Below are 26,841 nucleotides of genomic sequence, written 5' to 3' on the forward strand. Positions count from 1 at the left end.
TGTGCGCATGCGTATGGGCCTCTCCCAACCCAGAAGAGGTCATTTCCGATGCACTTCCGGACCGTGTGCGTGTGCGCATGGGCGCGCACTCCCCCGCCCTCCGGCCCGCCGCGCGGTAAGTCTGGGGACCCCTGATCTAGAGTATTCCCTTCCATGCCAGTTTACAACAATATCCACACTTATCTGCTCAATTTAATGGTTGCTTCTTACAAACATAATTTCCTAAGCAGAGGGACAAGTGCAAGCCTTGTGTTATTCTGTTCATAGATAATCTATACATTAATACCGTAGCAGGTGGATAGGGCCTGATTGACACCAGGGCCACAGCTAATGGGGAGGGTGCATTTTCCATTTTCTTCTATCCTGTGATCCCAATGAAATCCCCCCTCCCACATTTGCTGTTATTAGCTTTAGAGGGAAAGTTCCCATTGAGGTTTAGCAGGGAGGGAATTGGCATTAGGATTACAGTAGGTGAGGGAAAGAATTCAAACTTCCCACCCTGCATGTTGCAGCCTTCATAGCTACCTTTCCCAGCACCCATAACAAACTACAGTTTCCTTGCAGGAAGTCATGTGCTTTAAGTATGCACTGAGCCTACTTTAAATGTATAGCATGGATCTGCCCATGTTCATAAAGGTGTTTTCAGCGTATATTGTTTGCTCCTGAGTATGAGTGTGTTATGTGTTGGCATATAAATGGAACTCCCCAGCAGAGGGCAGATATGATATGTTCTATAACCTTGGGAAAGAAAAGTTGCCTTTCAGTTGGATAATAACTTTATTTTGATTAATTTCTGGAGAAAAATAATGTGCTAGAACCACATCTAATGCACTGTGGTAATGGTTCCCCCCCCCAAACTTATATATCAAAAGACAGTTTCTGTTACAAGTACAGTTTTGATAGTGAATAATTCTTAATATGTTAAGCAGATTTCACTTTTAAAGTTTGTAGTTTGTAAATATGTGGGATCAATAAACTGGCCTATCACAGAAAAAAAAGGCAAAATGTTGCCGGTTCAGCTAGACTAATGTACCATTTATAAATCAGCAGCAGCAGCAGCCACTGAACTAGCAACATTCTGCTTTTTTATTCTGGGTATAATTTGTATAATTGGGTTAAACTTTGGGAAATTGATAAAAATAATTGGCAAAAAACCCACAACCCATATTGAATAATAGCCTTATGGCCAAAGTCTCGCAAGAACTGGAGTTGCTGAAACGATGTGTATAAACATAGTTGCTATTTATTCTAGAAGCATGGATAATTAAGCAAATGGTGCGAGACATGGCTCTGTACCTTCTGTTATCTATTCACATGAGTGTGTGGTGATGTGGGCTTTCAAAAAGATGAGACAGAGAGAGGAAAAAACTATTCCTATTCTACCACCCCCACTCCTGCACTTCTAAATTTGAATCCTCTTTCCCACCCTGTAATAATGCTCAAAGGGGACTTATTCTTCTTAGCACTGCTGAAGGTACAGGGTTGAGATGAAAAAAATTGGGTGTCTTATTTCAGTAGTAAGACAGTCCCTGCTCTCAGGTTCACAATAAAAACACAACACTGGAGGAAAGAAAGCTCTGCATTGGAATTTCAAGTGGTTACTAAATAAAAAGTATTAAGCAGGAGGACATGCTGGCTAGACAGAAGTCAGAATACTGTTAAGACCGGATGGTACATTGACCATGGCATAGATCGTCTCTGGTCTAAGGAAGCCCAAAACATCCTAGGCTGGGGGGGATGATCATGATGAAATTGACAATGTGGTCCACAGACATCCATAAAATCAGAGGTCTGCACATTTCTGGCTTCCCATAATTTGTGGTCACCATTCTTCCTTTTTGGAAGTCCTCTGCACATGCCACAGAACATGGAGGATGACAGGGAAACATGTTAAAGCATCTGCCATTGACCAGGGGACCAAGGACCACTGGGAGGCTGCACACCTTTCCAATAAGTACATCGTGGCAAAGGGGAGAGCAATCTGGCCCCATGCCTACCTGTCAGAAAGGATACTCTCTGCCAACTTCCAGTTGACCTAGGGCTGGAAAGCTTAAAGGAAAGTACATTTTGGTCTCTGCCATCAGCCAGGAAGTTAAGCCAGTGTGGTAAGACTGTCAGACCTGGGAGACGAGGTTTCCAATGAAGCTCAGTACATGGCCATGGGTCCATCACCATCTTTGAGCCGATCTCACAAGGTTGTTGTTTTTTAGTCGTGTCCGACTCTTTGTGACCCCATGGACCAGAGCACGCCAGGCACTTCTGTGTTCAACTGCCTCCCGCAATTTGGTCAGACTCATGTTGATAGCTTTGAAAACACTGTCCAACCAACAAGGTAGTTGTGAGAATAAAATGGAGAGGGAAGAATAATGTATGCTGTTTTGAGCTCCTTGGAGGAGTTCCGGTTTCCGCCGGCAGGAATGGCGGACCTGTTTTCCATCCCTCTGACCTTCGTAAGGAATTTGGCGGTTGCTAGGGGAGTAAATGGCAACCCCCTACCCTCTCCGGGGGTTACGGAGAGGGGCCGCTGGCCCGCGATGCCCCCAGACCCACTCCGACTGTTTATGGAGTGGGGGGAGCTTGGGCTGAAAAGCACTTACGAGGGCCAGGACTCCCGGACGCTAATCTGCATGGCGGGGATTTCCATGGTTAAAGAAGATAATTAGGCTTAAATCTATGGACATACTTCAGAAGGAGGGGAAGAAGCGCTGTTTACTGCTGAGAAATCTATGCTGCTGAGGGAGAGGAGTTAAAGGCTGTATATCATCTGGAAGAAGGATTGATGGGGACGGAGCGATAAGGGAATGGAGTTTTATTTTTCTTCATATGAGTTACTTCGTACCTTCCCAGACGCGATGTCCTGGATTGTTTGGAGTGAAAGAGAAGCAAAAGACTGTGTGAGTTGAACTTTATAAACTGTTGTTACTGAGCATATTTTTTAAAGATGTGGAGTTGCCGATGAGAAAAGCCCCCCCCCCTAGTCGGACGGAAGGAGTCCTGGACGCGTTCGGAGGATTTATGAGCTGTGACGCACTTTGAATTGGAGCAGCGACCTGAAGCTAAGTTCAGCTATAGGGCAAGGAGATCCATTAATTTACCAAGAGTTTATGGTTTGATGTTTGGGTCTTCTGCCTGGAAAAGCTGTAAATTTTATAAAGATCGTTAATCTTCATGGCTATGAGAGAAAACGAAAGTGATTTGAGCTTTTTAAGATGGCGCTGCTTCGACGCAACAGGGAGCTACAGACTAAGAAGATTTATGGGGAGGCTGGACTGATTAACCCACACAGGAGAAAGAACATTTGTGAAACCTCGTTTGATATTTATCTCAGCAGCTGGGAAACAATCGGTTGAAAGTGGAAAACATCTATGTGACTGTAAGGGGAAGATCTGGATTATTATGAACTTGGAGGACGATTTGAACTTTAGAAAAAAGACGGCAGTGGACGGTTGCGAGGAATCCCCAATTTCTTGAAGCATGGGAAACCAAATAAAAAATTCTTTAGACGATTTGGCATAACATTCGGTTTGATTGATATATATATGTGTATAATTTGAAATAATGAATGTGATATAATTGGTTTTAATTGGAAAATTAATAAAATATATTTTTTTAAAAAAGAGCTCCTTGGAGGAAAGATGGAATATAAATGTAGACAATTAATAAAAATGGGCTTCTGAGTGCTGTGTGTGTGTGTGTGTGTGTGTGTGTGTGTGTGTGTATTACAATCTATTGCAAGCTGCCTTGATGATCATTTCATCGAAAGGAAGAATAAGAATCTTTTGAAATAATTAATTAGATGGATGGGTTTATCCTAGGAAAAACCAGGTCTCAATCTCACTTTGGAAATGTGAATGCATATGTGTGTGTTACTTCTATTGCTTCAGGATGGAGTGATTCTGAATCTCAGCACCATGCCATAGGGGACCCACCTTCTCTCTTCTCCCAACTAGGAATTGGAAATGAGCAGTTTCTCATTTCTGAGATCTCCAAAGCTCAGAAGGGCAATATGAGAAATCCCTCTTCTTTCCTTGAGAGAGGAAGGAGGTTCTCTCATGTGGACTTGGATTAGGCCCTTTGCCAAATGAATTGGTAGCAGTGGTGTGCAGTCAGTAGACTAGGGGGACCAGGCTAGTCCTTTAAATGTTCCTGGTAAATTAGAGTATTAAAGCCTGGTGCTTCCTTCCCAAAGCCCAGGAAGCTTCTGCCCGACTTAGGGAGGGAGGCACAATGGTCACATGTTCAATGTCAGACCGTCATATCATGCGTGTAGTGTTCCCCACCCCATATTGTCCTCATAAGGTGATGTCTGGCCCTAACTGTTCCCCTACGAAAAAGTTCACCGCACGCCACTAATTGGTTGAGGCCTTTAAAAGCAACATAGATTCTAGATGGTGTCATTTCCCTTCCTAGATACCTCAGATTTTTTTTTTTGTTCATCTTCCAAATTGTGCATTGGAGAGCTGATCATTGCTGACTTATTTATAATAACCAGATCAATCTAATTACCCATGTTTTCAATTCACCTTACTTGTTCTTCAGGAAATGATAATCACCTCTATCCTGAATACACAGCTTTACTACCGGTATGTATTGGAAGGCCTATTATTTTCTCTTTTGACTCATCTGATAGTGAGCAGGAGTAACTAAAATGGAATTTAAAATGTGAGAGTTAATAAGCATCTGCCCACTCTTTTGGGTGGCAGCATGTTCTCAAACTTGGCTATAAGTCAAACATGTTTGGACTAAGACAAAGAAGAGGGAGCGTAAGCAAAAACTGCACACACTATTAATCAACAGTTATTCAACATTTTAATATAGAAAGTGCTTTGCAGTCATTACCTCTTTTAATTTTATAGCAACTCTAGATCATTTATTGAATTATGATAAGTTCTACAAAACAAACTTACCCAAAACCACCTGCATAAATAATTGACTGAGTGAAAATATGAATCTGACATTCCAGTATTTTAGCCATTTGCTTCTGTTCCTGGTTCTTCAGGAAGCGCTTAGGAAGCGTAATATTAAATCTGCCAGACTGAAATCTTGCTATTCAAGCCTAATCATCAAGAAATTGCACAAGAACATCTGGCAACTTTGGGAACATGTGGAAGTGCAAATTTAGTCTCAGCTACAGAGGTTACTCCTTCAGATCAAGGATGAAGTATAATTATGTTTCATATTATGTGGGAAGGTTGCACACTTCACCCATCTCACTATTGGTAAAGAAGATAATTGCAGCAGTCTTCATGCCTTGTTGGTACAGCACCACTCAAAAGTACCAATCTGACAGAGGTGCGATACTTAATGTTTTAATTTTATTTGTCTATATATTATGATGTAGTGTTACTGTGGTTTTTATACTCAAGTTATGTTAAAAATGTTAGCAAAGTAGCATCATAATAGCAAAGTAAAAAAGAGAGTATTTGTGCATATGAGGAGTGCTTGTCTCACTGTCTGGTGTAAGTACAACCAGTGTTTTTTTCCTAGAAAAATAGGTGCCGGTACTCACCATGAAGTTGTTATAGTAAGTGTCATACTTCTTAACAACAACAAAAGGGGGCCGGTACTGCGTACCCTCGAGTACCCCTGGGGAGAAAAGCACTGAGTAAACTACACATTGCCAAAAAAAGAGGGAAAGCATCATAAGAAAAAGAGGACAATTATTTGCTTAAGTTTGCATATGCTAATTTATATGCATAAATGGAAACTCAGAATTACTGTTATTTAAATAGAAACTCAATACATCTTACTATAGTGAAACAGTCTGTGCTGAGCTGACCTGTGTTGCCTACTCAATCTGCTATCCAGGTGCTAACTGCTGATGGATAATTTCAAGGTCTCTGCTCTTCCTTATGATGTCTGCTGAAAAAAAGGAAAGAAAAACAGGAAGGTACAACAGGAACACCATAGTAACAAAAGCAAAACTCTGTCATGCAAAAATAACATGTCTTCAGAGAAAAAGTCCAAAGTCTGCTCTGATATGCTTGCACAAATCTTTTTATTAGAGAATGTTTCATTTTAAATCAATGTACAGGCAGTGAAGCAGCATATAAAATTCCCTAGAAATTTGGGTGTATGCAGAAGAGGTTTTAGTATGCAACAATAGCAAGCAGCATATACCATAATAAGGCATTTAAGTCCTGTTACTAAATCATGAAAAATCTCAAACCAGCAATGTGACTGCTTTTCATCATCACTATTCATTTATTAATCACCTTCTAAACCACCATTTCAAGGTGATTTACACATAATATTATTAAAAATAGTTGAAAACATAAATACACAGCAACTACATTTAAAACAAAACTAAAACCCCAACGAAGTAGATACTTCTGCTAAAGAACTATTTATCCAGCTGGCAAAGTCTGTTGGGACAAAAAATGTCTTAATTTATATCCAGAAAGTGAAGATAATGAGTGCCTGTCATATATTGACAGATATGCTCTTCCACAGAACAGGACAGCCACACTAAAGGCCCTGCTCAGTGTTACCAAGACTTCAGAGATGTTTGGAACTTGCAGGAGAAACTGTCACACAGACCATAGGGATATAGATGTTGCTGTTGTCTTTAAGATGAATAGAATATTAAGAGCAAGTCTGTCACTTAGGATTGTCAGAGAATGTTAAGGTCAGTTGATGGATGTTGTACATGTATGTGGTGCCTGCTTACTAATAAAATATCTGTTCTAATCACTACATTGAATTTGTCTTCATACAAAAGACAACAAATAGACAGTGTTAAAGTTACTACTGAGGCAGTACATATAAGAGATCTGGAGAATGGCAGGTGCAGGGCTTGATCAAAGGAGGAGTATTGTTGCTACTTTGTGATGTGGTGTTTGTTAGCACTACAATACTGACATTCGTCAGTGTGTCAGAACTGTTTTTCTGTGCACACCAGTACTTCTCAGGGTGGAGACTTCCTGGAAAGGTAGCGCTATCTTGTTGAGCCAACTTTACTGGTGTAGCTGCACAACATAAGCCAGAAATATCACAGCCTCTCTCCCATGTCCTTAAGATTTCCAGTTACTTCAGTCAGTCAATGTTTTTATCCTTTGCACTGTTTTTTCCCCTGTTGTGTTATAACTAGATAGCGCTTTTGAAGATGTTCAGGGCTCCTCTACTTTTCACTCTTTCTATCAATGATGTAAACTTAAAGCCTAAAACAGGCTATTTTCCTGTTTGGTCCCATCAAATATCCATTCCATTGTATGGGGAGCAACACAATCATGCTTTCGTCCATACAAATTGAGATGAAATAGCTACTGAAAGACTATGGGCCATTTACATCTAATGTAAATTTTATACATTTGCAATATACATTATACATTTGCATTACTTCTTCACAGATACAGTACCGTAGTTATGTTTGGATATCATCATCCAAATGGACAAGAGATGGACAAGTAACTAAACAAGGAGAAAAGTCAAACTATATTTTTATTTTACCTGTAGTTCACACAGATCACCTGAAACTGCCACTCAGCTTCTTCTTCTGTGCTAAGGCAAGATGGGTTTCATTATACCAGAAAAGGACAGGTTTTTCTGAGCGCCGGGGTGGTCTCACAAATCACTCCTGACTCGAAGATTTCAGAGCTGACCTTAACAAACCAACTGGAAATTCTCTAAAATAAATTCCTTACAGTGTTACCTTCCACCTCAGCAACAAATAACTGGGCGAAGGTCAGCCTAATGCTTGCACAGTTTCCTATACTTCTAATTGTGTGTTTCTATAATAGTTAAAGACAATAACATTGAGGACAGGGTCCTCTATAAATCAGAACATGATGCACGGACCGTGGTTCACAAAAACTCGTGCCATAATAAATGTGTTAAGTTCCCAGGACTCTTGCTGTTTTTGTTGTTTTTTTTGCAAATGAGTCAGGGGCACATGTCAACCACAGCGGTTTCCCCCACAGCTCAAAACAGAAATTGGGTAAACTCAACTACAGAGTTGACAGCCTTCAGGCACCACCTTAAGAACAGGACGAAACCTGTAGAAGCCCTTTCCCCTGGATCCAACCCACCCCTTCTTTTCGAGTAAACAGAAACAAAAGCGAGAGCCAATGAGAAAGTCAGGCATTGGCGAGTGGAACTGAACCAGCCCTTTCTCTCTCTGAGGAGCCAGTCGCAGCGCGCCGGGCTTCTCTCACGGCATGCTGGGAACTGTAGTCCCGCCTGTTTTTTTCTGCGTCCACGTACGCCTCCGCCCTCCTCCTCCTCGCTCCCGGCTCCCGCCTTCTGCCTCGCACCCGTTCGCTTCTCCTTCTCCTTCCGCCTTTGTTGTGCGCGTGCGTCTTTCGCGCACCCGACTTTGGACAGAAGCCGCCTCAGGTTGGACTTGGACTGGCTGCCATCTTAGGCGAGGAGCCGTCGCCTTTTTGGCTGGTGAGGAGGAGCGTGCTGCGTGCTCTTCGGGCTGAGGAGCTGGGCCCGCGGGGGCGGGGTGGGGGGGGAGAAGGCTTTTCTTTCTGGGCCTGTGGCGAGGCCGAGGCGGGGGGGGGGGGTCAAGGTAGGCCTGTCTTGCGAAGGGTGGGCGGCGAGAAGGGGAAGGCTGGCAGCAGGTGCAGCAGCCTCGCTTAGGGGGAGGGAGGGGATGCGGTGGGTAGGGTCCTGCCCTATATCCTTCGAACGGGAAGGGGATTGCGTTCTCCCCTCTCCCTCTCCCCCACCTCCAGCCCAGCCTGTGAGCTCAGTGCTTCCCCGCTTTACCTGTGGACTGAGAGGCATTCACAGCTTCAGACTGAGGGGTTTGGGGATGATGCGCGTGTGGGAGGGAGACTCCCCCCCCCAATTAAGGCCAGGCCATTCTCCCTTCCTCTCCTGCTGCTATGCCGTCGGTAGGCGTTTTCTTTCCCCCTTCACTGAAGTTGTTCGGAGGGATTGTGTACTCAAGATGGCTTAATTTTCTTCTCGGTCCTCTTTCGCAACCTTGTGTTGTCAGGATGACAACGAGGCCCGGTGGGTGGGGTGGGATGGATGGAGGTGCCCCGAGGTGGGTTGCCCTTTGGTGTGGGACGCAAAGGGGCAACCCTATGTGTGACCCGAAGGTTCCCAGCCTCAGGGAAACACACCAATTCTGTTTGTGTAAGTACATGCTGTAGTTATGTATATCCTTTGCGGCTCTCCACACATCTTGACCCTTTTCACCCATTCCAGTTTTGTTAGCATTTATCGGAATATTGTTTCCTGGATTGTTCTTATTCTCGTTGGCTTCTGTATGTCTCTGTCATCTAGCGGCCATATCCGGATAGCACCAGTTGTTAAATACAGGGAATCTGCTCTCTTCTCTGCCACCTGCTACTTTTTAAGGAAGCCAAGCAGATCATGCTGTTTAGGTTATTGGGTTTGGGTGGGTGGGTGGAATGATGTTTTGGAACCCTTAGCTGTGAAAGTCTTGTACATTTCAAAAGGTGTACTGCAGCCCTGATCAACTGAGACTCTTGGCTTGTGTCCCTGTGTGGTTACAAACACAGCATCCCCTTGGCGCTTTAATGTTGTTTGCCTTTGCAAATATACATGTTGCATCTATACCTGCGGCATAAAGGGTGGATTGGCTTTTGCTAGATGGCTTTGGGCTACCTTATGGGGTTATTGTGAGGCTAAAGTGCTACTCTTAAGTTTAGAACAGGCAAGACATAAATACAATGAAATGCAGTACATAATTGATAAGGAAAGTCATTAATCTAAAGTTAAGGATTGTTAGCAACTGTTGTGTCTGTTGTTCCAGTTAAAAAGGCTGAGCTGCTTTTAAATTCAAATGCAGTTTGTGAGTATTAAACACTGAACGGCAGAGCCTTCATCTTACGGGATTTGGAATGGGTGGAGATGGTGCTAAACATTTTATAAATTATTTCAAATGTTAATGGGAAAGTTTTGAAGGCTTTATACTACCAGTAATAACAGTCTCATTGCAGCAAATGTGTGGGAAGAGTTCCTTGGATGCATATTACACTGTAAGAAACAGCAGCAGGAGGGGAATTGCTATATGGAAATAAAGCCTTTCTAATGGTTACTCTGATGTTAGCCCCACTGATTCCAGTGTTTCATGTAACTGTTCATAAGTTTTCAGCCTTTCAGCAAGATTCTGTGCAGAATTCGTTTCACCTTCTGTAAGTCTCTTGAAATCAGGTGACTTGTTAGGCTCTCCAATGACTAATTGAACGGGAAGGTTGCAGTCCTGTACAGTGGTACCTCTGGATGCGAACGGGATCCATTCCGGAGCCCCCTTCGCATCCAGAGCAGTACGCAACCCGCATCTGTGCACGTGCGGGTTGCAATTTGGCGCTTATGCGCATGACAGTCATTCGACGCTTCTGCGCATGTGCGAACTGCTGAACCCAGAAGTAACACGTTCCGTTACGTCCGGGTTTGGCACATTTGTAACACGTGTTGTACGCAACCCGCAGCATTTGTATCCAGAGGTATGACTGTACATACATACTTGGGAATTGGCCCTATTGACCACAACAGATTTATTTACAACCTGTTTTGTTCTTTTCCTATTACCCTTTACTCAGTAATTTTGTAGTTGTGCTTGAAAGATTGCCTCACTCTCTAGGGACCTTGAGCTACAAGTTGGACAAGAAATGTTAAAAGATGAATACAACAGAATATTGAGACACATTTGCTTGTAAACACTTGAAATAAAGTTACAAATGTTTGAGAAACAGTACTAAAAGAGGGGAATATGTCTTAAAACAGAAATTGCTGTAGTCAGTAGGACTTACTGTATCACTGGTATAAGTCTCTAAACCAACTGCACTTGCATCCTGATCCTGTACATGCTTACTAAGAAATTGGTCCCATTAAGGGTGACTTGTTTCTTTCTTTTGTATGCTTACAAGACATGTTTGGGGCCTTACTTTCAGGTGCGCTTGCACTGTAAGTTGTCCTGAGTTAGGTGGCTTTTACTCCTCAGTAAATTGCAAACTTTATATTGCAGCACTGCAAAATATTTTAAATACATATGAAGTTTGACAAAAGCTTGTGAATTATTATTGAATAATATACTGTACATTTAAAAATGAATTTAAATTGTGGACAATTCGTTTAAAAAGAAAGTTCTACTCATAAAGCCTAGCTTAGTATTTCATTCTGCAGTATTAAGTTTAGGACTTTTTGTTATTACAAAGCATATGAATGATAAATTGATATTAATGTAAAAATAGCACCATAAAGCCTGAATTTGGAAGCTGAAAACAGTATGGTTTTGTAGGTCTCACCAAAAATTATTTGTGTTCCGATTCATTTGGCAGCTAACAGGCAAATATTTATAATGGATGAATGCCAATAACGCACAATGATGCTGTTGCCAAAACAAAGTTGTTTTGTAAAAGAGGCCATTGAAATTGTGAACTAAATAATCTTGTATGTATTGCATATTGGGTGTACACAAATGTCTTGTTCACACATTGCATTAGAGTAGACCACAGTTTAAAGTGTTTAAAGTGTTTTGATTACGGTGCACACTGCTCAAAAGTTCCTGTGCCTGACAGACAGGCCGTGATGGCAATGGTAATAACAACATAGCTGCCAAGTTATCCCTTTTTTAAAGGGATTTTCCCTTATGCTGAATAGGCTTCCTCGCGAGAAAAGGGAAAACTTGGCAGCTATGAATAACAATGGTATTGAGGCATACTGCCTCTGAAACTGGAGGTTCTGTTAGCTGTCATGGCTAATAGCTTTTGATAGACATAATTATCCATTGATTTTGGAGACTTATCCTCCATGATGATCTAATTCTTCTGTAATGAATGGTTTTTAAGCCATTGGAACCAATGACCATTGCTTTACTTCGTGGTTTTCACTTTGTGGAAATAGGCTACATAGAATAGATAAGGTGATGGTCTTTGTTGGATCAGTATCTATTGGTATAGGAACAAAACATATTCTTTGGAATTCTGCATAGGGCAGATCTAAGGAATGCTGTTTGGGAAAACTATGTTGATAGTAACAAGGTGTCCTCAAATACATTTGTTAGGATGCTTGAAAACTTTTTGTTTTTTTAAAAATATGGTACATTCAGAAACAGATAAGAGAAGGTGACTTATTTTTAAAAGGCATAAAATCTCCCCCACTTCATAGATAGTAGATTACTTTGTTCAGTGGTATTTGGCACTGATTCTGAAACTGCCAGGCGATGCCACGTATAATGATAGACTTTGTCACTAGGAACTTGTCCAATGCAACCAGATAATTCCCAAGCTTGTTGTCCTTATGCTCATTATGGACATACAGATGGTGAAATTGGTTTGTAATTATGAGAGATTTGCTGTACAGTACCTGTTTGTGCTTACATCAAATATGAAAAGCATTTATATAAAGGAACAGGAGCAGTTGTTTGAATGTTTCCACTGATCTTTATTGCAATGTCAATGTTTCTTTAAATATAAATGTTAATAAATAAACTCTTCCAGGCTACAGGCTCATTGTGAGCACAGGTTTAAACTTGAATACCTTTTGCATTTAGGTATTGTGGTTTAGGGTCTGTTGGTTGCTATATCAGAAAAAGTATATGCAAACTCAAAGGCCAGATGAAACAGGTTTATGAAACTATTTCCAGAAAAGTATTTCTGTCTAACCTGTTAATTCTGTCCTATAGTACATTGTTTTCAAAACTTGTCTGACTTCTCTTGTCTTCTGAGGCGCAGTTTAAGAAAATAACATTAGAATTGTAACTTTATCCTCGAAAACTTTGTTTTTAGGATGTGTAAATAGTATCTGCCTCAAAGGACTCTATCCTCTAGCAATCTGTGTGAACCACTATATTCTAGATGTACATATTGATTAAAAGAGGCTAGCGCTAGAGCAACAACAACTAATGCAGAGATGCAGCATGGACATTCCCTGAGGGCATATACTGTAATTCCCACTGCATTGGGAGTCACTGGATAATCCAGTTGCAGATTACAGAGAAGTGGCAGAATTACTTGACCCCAGTGGAAGCTGTTTTGAAGGAGGCAAGGCCAAAGCATGCAAAGAGGCACAGGTTGGTTGCCTTTATGGTTGGGCACTTCAGATTCTTGGTCTTCAGCTGCTTAATTTATATCCCATGATAAAGTAGCAGATTCATACATTTTCAGCTGTATGGCAAGGCCCCCCCCCCGATGTTTGAATAGGGATGACAGCATCACAGTTGGAAGCAAAACTTGAGAACATCAGAGAAAAGTACTCTTGCAAGAGAAAATATTAACAGGATAGATTTCTGATGAATTCAGTTATTAGGAATTCTGGGTGTTTGGACAAGGCTGAGAAAAATATTATAAACTTTAAGCTCATACACCTATTTTTATTATGAGTAGCATCCACCAAGCCATATGTGGAATAGATCTGTTGAAATTGATGGATTTCAATTAGTCACAACTTAAGTCCATTTAATTCCATGGCTCTATGAGTATGGCTTGAATGGAGGTTTGTAGGGAAAAAATAGATGAAATAAGTGGGCCAACCCCTTCCCCAACTGTCCCGTGAATACTGACCATACTTTGGACATGTAATTCTGACTACTGTGGGGAAATAATGGAAAGATGATGGGAGGAGGAATAGAATGGAGTTCATTTTATTATTTTATTTTATTACATTCATACCACTTTTATCTTTAGTGCGTGTGTCCATGTTGAATCCTGTTGAAATCCCAGGTACTGCACAGGGTTCCACCTGTAAATATTAGTTCATAGAATGGAGTATTGGTAAAGAATTTGGTCTGCAGTTGTTCACAAATTGCATATTTCTTGTGGGATATGCATGCAAGTAAAACTAATTAGAATAAGTTATTCTGTCCTCTTCACTTTGAATTATAATAACCTCAAGTTACTCCGGAGTACAGTAAAAACTTGTTTTCCTATATTTTGGCTGCAATTGAATTTTTAAACCAAGGTTACATAATGCTTATTACGATCATGAGCAAAAATGCAGTTATACCTGTGCAGTTGGATTTTCCAGTAGTGTTCAGTGTACAAAATAAATGTTATCTTTGTAAAAATATATCAATTTTTAGAAAACAAGATAGCAGCAACCAACCTATGTAATATATTACAGTATTTGTTACAAAGAGCTCAGAGCAGCATATATGTTTCCAAGACTATTTGTCATGGAAGCAATGCTTGGAACTAATCTAATTGACATAGAAAAGAGCACTATTGATGGCTACTAACCATGATGACTATGCTCTGTCTCTACAGTTGGAAGTAGTAATGGTTCTGAATGCCAGTTACTGGAAGCCATAGGCTCCTCTGCCCTAATACTGCTTATGGGTTTCCCACAGGCATCTGGTAGGCCACTGTGATGCTGGACTAGATGGGCCATTGGCCTGATCCAACAGGCTCTTCCTATGTTCTGATAGCAATGACAGTGGTGGTGTAACCAATGTGGTGCCCAGCAGATGTTTTTGTCTAAACTTTTATTATCATTGGCCATACTGTGTAGGACGTACAGCAGCCGGGAGTCCAACAATGTCTAAAGGGGACTGACTATGTTAGCTATTCTAGCTCTATGTTATAGCTTCACTGCATTTTTATGGCAATTTTATATTCTTAATACACCATGAATGGAGATATGCCAATACTAGGCTGGTAGATGGCCACTATGTTCTATATATGGTCAGCTTCAGAGGTACAGGGAAAGTACAACAAGGAGAAAACGGATACTGCTTGATTTTTATTTAAAATCTTGGTTGAGAACTTTTAATTTACAAAAAAAGGAATAAATACAACAAGGAGAAAACACAACACGGTGTCAAAACAACATACATACACAGAGAATTGTGCTGACAGCAACACACACATACCATCCCACTCGGAGGGATGAGCACAGGATGGTGAGGATATGCCTCCAGCGCACACTACATGTAAGATAATGCTAGAGTATTTCCACTTCATCTGCCCTGGTTGCACAGCCACCAGTATCTCTGCTGCTTCTGGCCCCATGCATCCTTATAGGCTGGAGTCTGAGTCCTTGTGTGTCACTCACAACCACTTTTTTGGAAGAACAGCACATACAAAGGGGAGGAAGGACAGTCCACACGAAACAACATTGATGTAGTTTCCTGGGCCTCCAGAGAACAGCACACAGCCCTCCCTAGAACAATGTTTCAAGACCAAATGAGGGAAGTCACTGTTGCCAAGAATTCAAGTGAAGTGGCCAAAGCATGCATTAAGACAGGCACACAGCAACTGCAGCAATCATTCTTCAGCAGCTCCCTACATAAGGTTAGAAAGCACATAATAGGAGTTTGAGCCCCATCAGGGGCAAATATGTTCCTACTCACCTTTTACATGCCTGGTAAAATAACATAACATCATAATCACAACAAAAGAGGGAGCTCCTGGGATTCCCAATCCACAGTGCGAGCTCCACAAAGTGTTTACACTCAACTTCAGCAGCAAGACAGGCATCAGATACACCAGGGGTCATTGACATCATCCCATTGCAGCCCATGACTCAGATGTTATGATCACTGGGACTGCAAGATAAACCCTAAACCAAGCAGCTTGTTTTCTACATCAGCTGTGGAGAACCTTTCATGCACAAGTCTGATTAGCATGTCAGTCCTCTGAATTTGGCCCATGTGGTCATTTTGTACAAATCAGGCCTATATGTCAGTCAAATGAGGTCAGGTGTGGATATTTTTTTATCTTTGATCTAAGCATTAAGATTGGAGATAAGACATCTTGTTTCTAAACATCACAGCTCTAAGACTGGAGATGAGCCTTTGGCCACTCCCACACCTTGAGCTGTCTCTTATGGCATCCCACATGTCAACCATATGTCAAAATTAATTGGAGAGTGGGCCAGTTCTGGAGCCCGCCATCTGGGTGGATCCAGTTCCCTACTCCCATTTTACATCCTTGAGGCCCCTTGTTTGAATCCAGGGGACAACTGCACACTGAAAAAGGAGTGTTATACCAGGCACCTGAGCCAGTTAGGAGATGTGCTGTGTGGAGCAATAGCCTGCTTCCTATATGGGCCATTTAGCCCTTTTTGCCCATCCTTCTCCCTGGTGACCTATGTGCAGGGTGGATTTGATTTAAATCAAACTGATTTAAATCACTAGTCAGTAAGGCTTGATTTAAATCATAGTTTTCTACATAAAGACTAATTCTTGCTGGTATAACGTTAATATGCAAGTAGATGAAGATTTTTAGAATAACAACTTTTCATATTAGTTTTTTATCCCCAGTTTAATAGGTTAATCATTCATATTTGGACAACTTTACTGTTGTACTTAGGAAGGAGAAAAATAATCATTACCTTAATAATAACAATTTAAATAGATTTATTCAACTGAAACAATAACATTGCAGCATATGTTATTTGCTTAAACAAACATCCATGCTTGTTAACTAATTTGGCTAAACAAAAACAATATATATATATATTTAAAGAAATTTAGACTGTCAGCCCAGCCTACACATGAAAAACTTAAATACTGTCCACTCCAAACAATCAGAAAAAAAATGTTTCTATTCTATTCACTGAACTTCTTGAAACTTAGCACTGTATTCATAGGTTTGAGGTCTTTTTCTCAACTCTGTTCATGTTATAACATTTTTGCTGTGAAGAAGAGGCATGTGATCTCTGTTGAGTCAAATTCAGTTTTGAGAACTGCAAAAGTAAACCAAGCATCTGTGATAATATCTTGTAGGCAGAGAAACTGCCCAATAATCTTACAAAAACCTCTGGAAGAGCATGACATTGTGAATGGACTAATGGAATTTATTTACCCAAAAAATTAAACATATACAACCTTATTCTACATATTTAAAACACTAATCTTTATTTCATGATGGAATAACCTTTGGATAGTAATATATTTTCCTCAAAAAGCATTTTATTTAAAAAAATCCGATTTAAATAAAAAAAATCAATTTAAATAAAAAAAATCATTGATTTTTATCCACCCTGCCTATGTGACACCTCCTCCTCACATTTTGCCTGGTGGGGAAGGATCATAGGTTGGTGTACATCTGCTTTGCACGTTGAAGATCCCAGATTCAATCACTGGTATCTCCAGGTAGGATAAGAAATACCTTCTGTCTGAACCCCTAGGAACACTGCCTGTCAGAGTAGACAACACTGTATTAGATAAACCAATGGCTTCCTGACCCAATATAAGGCAGTTTTATATACTAGCCTTGCCTGGTAGCATCCCAGTAGACATAAATGTCCTTCCCAGTCCTCCAACCATGTAAAAAATCAAAACCCAAAATAGATGGCCTTGTGTCAGCCTGGCAGAGCAGGGCTCCCTCATATTCCTGGGAACCTAGTGAGCAGAGAGTTGGGTCTGCCGACCCTGAGACCATTCCTTATGATCCCATCCTAAGGCCCACTGAAGCCCTGTCTTACTATGCTCTAGAAGAGGAATTCTCTTACCACTCCCTAGCAACAAGGACACATGGCAAAACGTGGCAATGCCAAAGCCTTGACTCACAGGCAGTTTTGATTTCACTGCGGGGCCCACAGGACCTGAATGTTGGGACCTTGGGTTAGGGCTAAGGCAGCAGTTTCTTCTGCCCAATTTCTAACCCCCCCCCCCCCCCCCGGTACTCAGTGTTATCTGGCCTGTGACAAAGGATCCTCAGTGGACTAGGTTTTGGGATGGGGAGATTTTTTTGCTTGCTTTTTTCTACTTCTGCAAACATTGCGTTTCTCTCAAGTATGCTAATACTTCCTGTTCCAGTTATGGAACTGGATGTCAGTGGCGAAGTTTAGGAATATAGGGTAGCAATTGTTAATATTTATTCTTTCGTTAATATTGATTAAATTTCCATATTGCCCTTCATCTGAGGAATAGACGGTGGTTTACATTACAATATAAAAATACTGTACAAAAAATACATACAATAGTAACAAACAAAAACAATGCCCACCAGCTAAAAAGGCTATAGATTGTTTCATTAAGCAAAGTCCTGGGAGGAAAGGAATGTTTTTGCCTAAAGATATGTAACGAAGGTGCCAGGCAAACCTCCCTGAGGATAGCATTCCTCATGCATGGAGCCACTGCAGAAAAGGCCTGTTCTCATGTTGCCGCCTTCCAAAGCTCTGACAGGGGAGGCACATGAAGAAGGGCCTCTGATGATTATTGCAGGATCCAGGTTGTTTCATATTGGGAGAGGCACTCCTTGAGCTATTGCAGTACTGAGCCATTTAAGGCTTTATAGAGCGAAACCAGCACTTTGAATTGGACCAGGAAACTAACTATTTAATAATAAAATTCTAATTATTCTGGTGGAATGATCCTAATTTTTAGAGTAGTTCTGATTCCTGCCAGTAACAAACATGTATGCTAGAGGCACTGTCAGGAAGGAGAAGAAGAAGGGGAGTTTGGATTTGATATCCCGCTTTATCACTACCCGAAGGAGTCTCAAAGCGGCTAACATTATCCTTTCCCTTCCTCTTCCACAACAAACACTCTGTGAGGTGAGTGGGGCTGAGAGACTTCAAAGAAGTGTGACTATCCCAAGGCCACCCAGCAGCTGCATGTGGAGGATCGGAGACGCGAACCCGGTTCACCAGATTACGAGTCTACCCCTCTTAACCACTACACCACACTGGCTTCCCCCTGCCCTTATCTAGCAATCACAGCCTCAAATATCACTTAGGAAGCAAAGGGTATTTCAGAAATTTGCCTTCTTATGGCTCTTCACACATCAGTTGTACAAACTTTGCTTTGCCCTTGGTCCCTTTGTGGTGATTGTTTATCTCTTACTAGAATTTTACTGAACATTCAGTTACATCACAGCACCTCATGCAATTGTAGACAATTGAAATTTCTATGATACCAAACCCTTGGTCAGTAGTAAGCCTTGTAAATTAAATTAGTAAAAGATAAAGATAAATAAATTAGTAGGTATCTTCTATCTAATCAGTTGTTGTGCTTTGAGAACAAGACACAGCAAGCCATAGGCTCTCATTCCCTCCTCCTCCTCAAGTTGGATTGTTCAGACCATAGTTAATCCACAGTTTGTCTGGGATCAGACATTACAACATGTAAAGGTCATGCTTTAATGTGACACCTATTGTTATTACCATCATAGGTACCTTGAAACTGCATCCATTCAAGGTATTTCCTACTTCAAGTATATGTGCTAAATATATTTTATACTGAGTAAAATTGACACACGCCTGCAGTTCATTCCCCACCTTCTGACATTCAATATAAAATGAAACAGGATATTAAGAGTAGAAGACACTTTAGTGCCAAGTAGTCTTTACTTCTACCTTTAAAGAAGGCACTTGCTGCATCTTCTGTTTTATATAGTGCATTTAAAAATAGACAAGTGTGACAGCGTTTAATCTGTTTGCTACTCACCTATTTCTTTGGCTAGAAAACGTTTGTTCAATTTAAACTTAATCTCCCAGTTTAAGCTTGTTAATTAGTTTTCCATGACGATTGCTTGTAGGGGAGATAAACTCATAAGCCTGCTTATTTACAGTATTTTGCCCATTTGCAACATTTTTTAAAATAAATACCTTTCAACTAAAAATAATCAGTTCCTTCAATCTTTGACATCTTTTTTTATTCCTTACAATTCCTCATGTCAAGTGAGGATGCTGAAATTTGGTGAACAGATGTGGCTAAAGCTTTCAGAATGGCCATATAGATGAAGTTAATAAATTCAACAATCAACTCAAAATGAGTTATTTGCAACACTATTTACTAACCTTAATCCCCCTTCAGTATGGCAGCCAGTTTGGGTACCCCAGTCCATTTTATTTCCACCTTTCCCTAGTCTCCATCCCCCAAACAGTAAACCAGCACTGTATGGCCACTCTGCCTTCATTGGCCTATTTTGGGTCCCCACCTCCAATGCTAGTGATACCTCCCTTGTCTGTGTGGCTAGTGCTGTTTTGGCTACTTAAATACTGGCACTTAGAGAATGAGCTTTCCATTACTTGTATCGGTTGATGGTGATGTTTCAGGTCTCACTACTGTTGTGATTCCTAAACCTATCAATTGCAGTTGTGAAAGCTCTTAAAGATTCAAAATCTGCAGACTTGCATAATAGTGAGCATCAGAAACTTCTCCTTACCTAATGTTTTAGGGTTATTGGATGTTTATATGAAGCACTTCCTTTTTTAACTGTTTCAGATGACTAATCTCCTACCATGATGATCATGTGGTATAAGTCATGGGCAAAGGAGGTCCCGATTAGTCAAATTACTGGGGCCCATGCACTTCAGAGGAACATTTTTTTTAACCAAGTGAAATGTGATGCCCTTGAACTGGTTCAGACAATTTTGCCACCAATGGGTTATGTTAAATGGAAAATCTAAATACTGTAGAGATCAATGCACAGCATAAAACTCAGCATCTGAATTCACCATTAGGTTAATAGTAACAAATAGTAACTTTCTGTGTCTGTTGTATTCCTTTCTGTTAAACATTCACACAGGTGGTGCTGTCAGACAATACAGTATACGGTAGCTAGAACATTAACCTATGGTTCATTTTGACAAGTTGAAAGTAACTTCTAATTGTCTCTGTCTTTTCAGAGATAATCAAACAGGTTGCGTGTCTCTACTAAATAGGAATTACTTCATGTGACTAAAATAAGCCCAGAGGCTTTCCTCTTAACCATAGGGACAAATAAAGCTAGGTTGTGAAAATGCTTTTTTAACCCTCACAGAGTTTTCTTAAAGTAGGCAAATTAGAGCTGTGCATCCCAAGATAGACTGGTTATAATCCTGGCCCCCAGAAGTTTGATTCTTCTCCAGACATGGAGTTCCGTGCTCCCTAAAACAAACCCCCACTTTTCTCATATGTGCATACAGCAAGCTAACTATTTGCAATAGTAATTATAGTAGGAAGAAATTAATATTAATCATGCTTAGCATTTATATAGTGCTTAAAGCAATTACCCTATGTTTTGTTGTTGTAATTCACATAGCAATCCTATAATGTTGCACAGTATTATTTTTATCTCATCATTTATTTTTGTTTTGTATCTCACCTTTTATACAAGGAACTCAAGGTGGCCTACATACAGTGAGGGGGAGAAAGTATTTGATCCCCTGCTAAATTTGCCTGTTTGCTCTCTGACAAAGAAATGACCAGTCCATAATTGTAATGGTAGGTTTATTGTGACTGTGAGAGACAGAATAACAGCAGAAAAAATCCCAGAAACCCAGAAGACAAAAGTCAGAGATTGATGTGCATTATAATGAGTGAAATAATAATACAGTAATAGTAGTAGTAGTAATAATAATAATAATAATATTTATACCCCGCTCTTCCCGGCTCAGAAACTGGGCTCAGGGCAGCTAACAACAAATATAAAACATTGATTAAAAACGACTTTAAACCAACTTAAAAACAGCATAAAATACAACATCAATATAGCATCGCCAGGACTAACTGGCCAAGTTACTACTGCTATGGCCAGAGGAGACAAGGGAAGAGTTTTTAATGTGGGGTCCCAGAAGGGTTTCTTCATAAAAAGGGAAGGAAAATAGGAATAGGGAATCAGGCTAAATTGAAGTCCAGGTGGAATAACTCTGTTTTACAGGCCCTGCGGAAGGAGATTAAGTCCCGCAGGGCTCTAGTCTCATGGGAAAAGGCCCTGGCCCTTTTGGAGGATAATCTGGCTTCTTTAAGGCCTGGGACCCTTAAGATGTTATTCTTCGTGGACCTTAAGGTCCACGAATTTGATTGCTTTGCAAAAGATGACTTAGTACTTGGTGGCAAAACCCTTGTTGGCAATTACAGAGGTCAGACGTTTCTTGTAGGTGGCCACCAGTTTTGCACACATCTCAGGAGGCATTTTGTCCCACTCCTCTTTGCAGATCCTCTCCAAGTCAGTAAGATTTTGAGGCAGATGTGTAACTACTCGAACCTTCAGCTCCCTCCACAGATTTTCGATGGGATTAAGGTCTGGAGACTGGCTAGGCCACTCCAGGACCTTAATGTGCATCTTCTTGAGCCACTCCTTTGTTGCCTTGGCCGTGTGTTTTGGGTCATTGTCATGCTGGAATACCCATCCACCCATTTTCAATGCCCTGTTTCTTCCATTTGTGTTTCTTCCATTTGCGAATTATTGCACCAACTGTTGTCATCTTCTCACCAAGCTACTTGGCAATAGTCTTGTAGCCCAGTCCAGCCTTGTGGAGGTCTACAGTCCTGTCCCTGACATCCTTGGATAGCTCTTTGGTCTTGGTCGTGGTGGCTACTTTGGAATCTGCTGGATTGATTGCTTCTGTCGACAGGTGTCTTTTGTACAGGTAGTGTAATGAGCTGGGATTACAGGTAAAACTCTCCCTTACATCAGGTGCTTTTAATCTCATCTTGTTACATACAGTGAAGATACCAGGTAACCTGACACCGGGCTGGTTGATGGGGGATCAAATACTTATTCCACTCATAATGCACATCAATCTCTGACTTTTGTCTTCTGAGTTTCTGGGGTTTTCCCTGTGGTTATTCTGTCTCTCACAGCTACAATAAACCTACTATTAAAATTATGGACTGGTCATTTCTTTGTCAGAGAGCAAACAGGCAAGTGGGCAAACAGGCAAATTTAGCAGGATATCAAATACCCGTATATTCCGGTGTATAAAACGACTGGGCATATAAGACGACCCCCAACTTTTCCAGTTAAAATATAGGGTTTGGGATATACTCACTGTATAAGAAATATGACCCGGCGTATAAGATGACCCCCGACTTTTGAGAAGATTTTCCCATTTTAAAAAGTAGTCTTATACGCAGGAATATACAGTACTTTTTTCCTTCACTGTACTTCTCCCCATCTCCATATTATCCTCCTGTAAGTTATGTTTGACTGAAAGATGGTGACTGGCCCAAGGTCATCCATGTTGCACATGGGGAACTAAAGGTGAGAATGCCTCCACCTAGTATGTTCCTAGTAGAGGTAAGACCAGGAACTTGCTGAATATGTAAGTTGAATCTGATAGTCATATTCAGCAGTGCCACATGGAGTCCTGGTTCCTCTTAATCATGTATATCAGGGGTTCCCAACAAAATTTTCTTGAGGGCCCCTCATCGAGCCGCTATTGTGACAAGGACCCCCATTAATTCCTAATCCTAAAATTAAAAAGTGAGAGCTAAATTAAGAGTCTTTTTATACTTTATATTTTACGTTTTTTACAGTTACAACAGAGTACTCCATCAGTATACAGTTAGTTTTAATTTTCAGTTCTTAATGAGATGAACCACTTTTTAACCAACGGTCCATTTTTAACTACGCGAACTGTAGCTTCCGCGAAAAACAACGCTTTGTTTACAAACACTACTGTTTTGCAAAGAAGCAGCGCGCACCAGGGAGGAGGGAGGGGAATGGAGAAGACAGGGTACCTGCGCAGTAGCGCACAAATGAAGCCGACGCGCGCAAAGCATCTTGGGGAAGTGAGCATTAGTAGAATGTGCACGCTGCCTCTTTGCAAAACAGTAGTGTTCGTAAAGCGCCACCTAACGGCATACAGCAGAACTACTGCCTCTATCTAATTCTAGTTTTGCGCTAGACTCTGCTCATGCAGGAAGCGGCCAAAACAAAAAATCTGTTATCATACAAAATATATTTAATATATTTTTTATTCTAATAGCATCTTGCGGACCCCTCTGGCATAGCTCGCGGACCCCTGGGGGTCCCCGGACCACCTGTTGGGAACCACTGAAATGTATATAATTGTACCTCCCTGGGCTATAACTGGGGAGCTGCATGCATAGTCTGGGGAAGGAGACTGGGTCCTAATGCTTGATGCTTCCAGCAGCAAAGTCTTTCCTCTTTGCCACCAAAAGGATAGCAAAGGGAAGTAGGGATTTGGAATTGACTGAAGAGAGAAAGGAGGGGACGCACACAAAGGAATCATAAGCTCTTTGTTTCCTTTCCCTTCCCTGCAATTCAGCTCACGCCATGTGAATTATTCATAGATTCCTATTTGTGTATAAAGCCGTACATGTCAATGGGGCATTATGCTAGAGTGCTCAGCCTCCAAATTGAAAATTCCTATTAGTGAGAGAGACCCCCTAGTTCACTAAGCGAGGGGAAAATAACCAAGATACTAACAGGCTCTTCACACAAAAAGTACATATTGAGTGCAAACACAAAAAGGTGGGTGTTAAAGAGTAACAGTGGCAGGATCCTCCCTGACCCCCATGCATTCTGCTGCTGCTGTTGATAGTCCTGCAGCAGTTGAAGCACAAAGCTTCTGTCTGGGGTGGGGTGGGGTGGGGTGGGGTGAACGGGAACGTGGCAACTCTGTAGGAGACCGGAGTTTCCACACAGATACAAAGCTGGAAATTGCTGAATTACAGGAAACTGCTGAGCTGTTGTTGTTTTTCCCGTTTTTCCTCCATTCTTCTTATAAACTACATAATTAAGTTAGCTGCCATTTCTAGTAGGGAAATGTTTTTGTTCATAAGGTGAGAGCAGCACATCATTAATACAGTACAGCAAATTCAAAAAGGTTCTTGATCATAAAGCATGCTTCCTATAGCTAAGGATTTCCAGGAAGAAGAAACCACCGCTGACATCAGCTAGGCAAATGTTTGAATTATTAATTTTATTACCCGCCTGAAAGTGTTGGTTCCTTATTGATTCAAAGGTGATAACTGTAAAACACTAAGGTCTGCTTATCAAATTGTGAGGCATTTATTAAAGTAAACTTGAAAATAGGAATAGTTGATTTCTTGAACTTTGAAACTAAAAAACTCTGTTTTACATGAGACCTTCTAGTCCCACATCTAAGATTCTGATATTCAACCCTGGATGGAGTATTATTATTATTATTATTATTAAACAACTTCAGTTAAGTCTGGCAGGTACTCTCCAAATCTTAGTGGAAGTGTCCAGAACCATATGCTGAAATATATTGACACATGGGGTTTGCGGAAGCTGTTTATAATTATGCCATTTTGGAAACTCTTTGTGGGGTTATTAGTTATCAGTTTGTACATGAAGAGATATTTCAGTTATGTGGGGTTTTAACCTAATGTGAGTAATTTGTTTCACAGTTTCATTTATTTATGTATATGTAGCTGTTTTCCAACTTCAATTTGCACTAGTTAATTAGCTGTGTTTTTATTGTGGGCTGAGTATAAATAATAATAATAATAATCGCACAGTTTTCCTGTATATACAGATGTTATACTAAATATTTTATAGTTAGATCTAATCCAAGAAAATTGAGAAAAAACAATTTTGTTTTAATGAAAAAGAACATAAATACAGTACGAGAAAGCGATGGTGGGAATATGTGAGGCAGGGCAAATTGGGCAGCTCACACTGGAAGTTGGTACTAAAATCAGCTGAGACCATGTCAATGGTTTTCCTGTCTGTGTGGAGAATCAGTTAACAAAGTCTATTTGAAAGGGGTGAGGGATGTATCAGTGGTGGTTGTTTTTGTTGAACATTTATTTCTCTTTGTAACCATATAAATGAATGTTTGCTTCAGCTCTGTCAGTGAAAGTAAATGGATGTGCTCCTGTGCAAGATGAAGACACAACCTTATTCCCAAGCCACTGGCTGCTTGCATCTATCTGCTAATGAATTGGGGTGGAGGAGAAGAGAAATACATATTTTAGCTCCTTCATTACAAATGACCACAGCAGGCATTTCACCAGTATTTGTTTTGTTGTAGTTTGCTTTAAGAAACATTGGTCTGTCCATCAAATATAAAATACAGTGGTACCTCTACTTATGAATTTAATGCGTTCCGAACACACATTTGTAAGTCGAAAAAAATTGTAAGTTGAATCCCATAGGAATGCATTGGGAGAAAAAATTTGTAAGTCGAAGCAACCCTATCTAAAAATTCGTAAGTAGAAAAAATCCTATCTAAACCGCATCCAAAATGGCGGACGGAGCTCCATTTGTAAGTAGAAAAATTCGTAAGTAGAGTTATTTGTAAGTAGAGGTACCACTGTAATAGAATTGTAGAGTTGGAAGGGACCCTGAGGAATAGCTAGCTCAACCCCTTGCAGTGCAGGAATCTCAACTAGATCATATATGATGGCCATCCAATCCAACCTCTGTTTAAAATATTCCAAAGAAGGAGAGTCCACAACCTCTTGTGGGAGTCTACCTAGATGTCCTATAGTGTAGTTGGCTACTATATTAATGTATATGGCAACTGAGCTTAATTTTATATTTATATTTTTCTCAATTGAACTCAATTGTAGTCTCTATCTCAAGAGTAAAGTTTTTTTTTTTGTTTCTTCATTCAGGTTCATGTACCTTCCTGTGGTATGGCTGGCAATGGGTCAAATTCAGAGCCTGTCAGTGGACTAACTATGAAATCACAGCTTCAGATCACTGGTAAGTGTCTCAAACACTCCTATGTGGCCTTTCCCCACATTTTTATGGGAAAATCTACAACAAATCCTATTGGAAGGCATATGAAGATCCCTCGTGTCAAGTCAAGCCATTTGCCCATCTAACTGTAACTGCCCCACAGTCCTTAACATTGTCAGAACGTCTTTCCCGGCCTTATCTAATACTTCTTTTGACTGGAGATGCTGAGGAGTGAACATGCTCTGTCACTATTTCCCTGTGACCACTGGAACAGAATTTGTCCACTACCATGTTCACATTGGATTCAGAGGTGTTTTAATGGAATTTTGTGCCAAAAGCCTTCAAATATTTTTTCTATTCCAGCTAGTGTTGTTGGTTTATCACTCTGCTTTGTTATTTCAGTGTCGTTTAAGCAGGTTTCTACAGACCTTTTACAAATTGGTTTTAATCCATTACAACTAGTGCATAGTGAGGAGCTTGTAGCCAGGGCTGCTGCAACAAACAGCCCCCCCCCAAGCCTTTGTGAGGCAGAGATTGCAAGAGGGCAGCAGAGGAGGGAGGTAAGGAAAGAGGGATAGAGTCCAGTGTT

The 26,841-nt window shown here is 40.7% G+C and overlaps 1 protein-coding gene and 1 long non-coding RNA gene across 2 annotated transcripts in view; one reads left to right on the forward strand and one right to left on the reverse strand.

Annotated features, from left to right (window-relative positions):
* Positions 1-4,792: 4,792 nt before the first annotated feature.
* On the reverse strand, positions 4,793-8,923 carry LOC148685123 (uncharacterized). The gene is made up of 3 exons (XR_015950867.1): positions 8,713-8,923; positions 5,780-5,862; positions 4,793-5,586 (listed from the first exon to the last, which is right to left on the reverse strand). It is a non-coding gene; the product is annotated as an uncharacterized LOC148685123 (long non-coding RNA).
* ITCH (itchy E3 ubiquitin protein ligase) overlaps positions 8,148-26,841 on the forward strand; it is a 51,839-nt gene continuing 33,145 nt past the window's right edge. Inside the window, exons 1-2 of the mRNA XM_060277251.2 lie at positions 8,148-8,388; positions 26,186-26,276. Of these exons, the coding sequence (XP_060133234.2) occupies positions 26,207-26,276 (70 nt within the window). The 5' untranslated portion in view covers positions 8,148-8,388; positions 26,186-26,206. The remainder of the gene's footprint in view (positions 8,389-26,185; positions 26,277-26,841) is intronic.

The sequence above is a fragment of the Zootoca vivipara genome, chromosome 7 (genome assembly GCF_965207765.1).
Source record: "Zootoca vivipara chromosome 7, rZooViv2.hap1.1, whole genome shotgun sequence".
Lineage (NCBI taxonomy): Eukaryota > Metazoa > Chordata > Lepidosauria > Squamata > Lacertidae > Zootoca > Zootoca vivipara.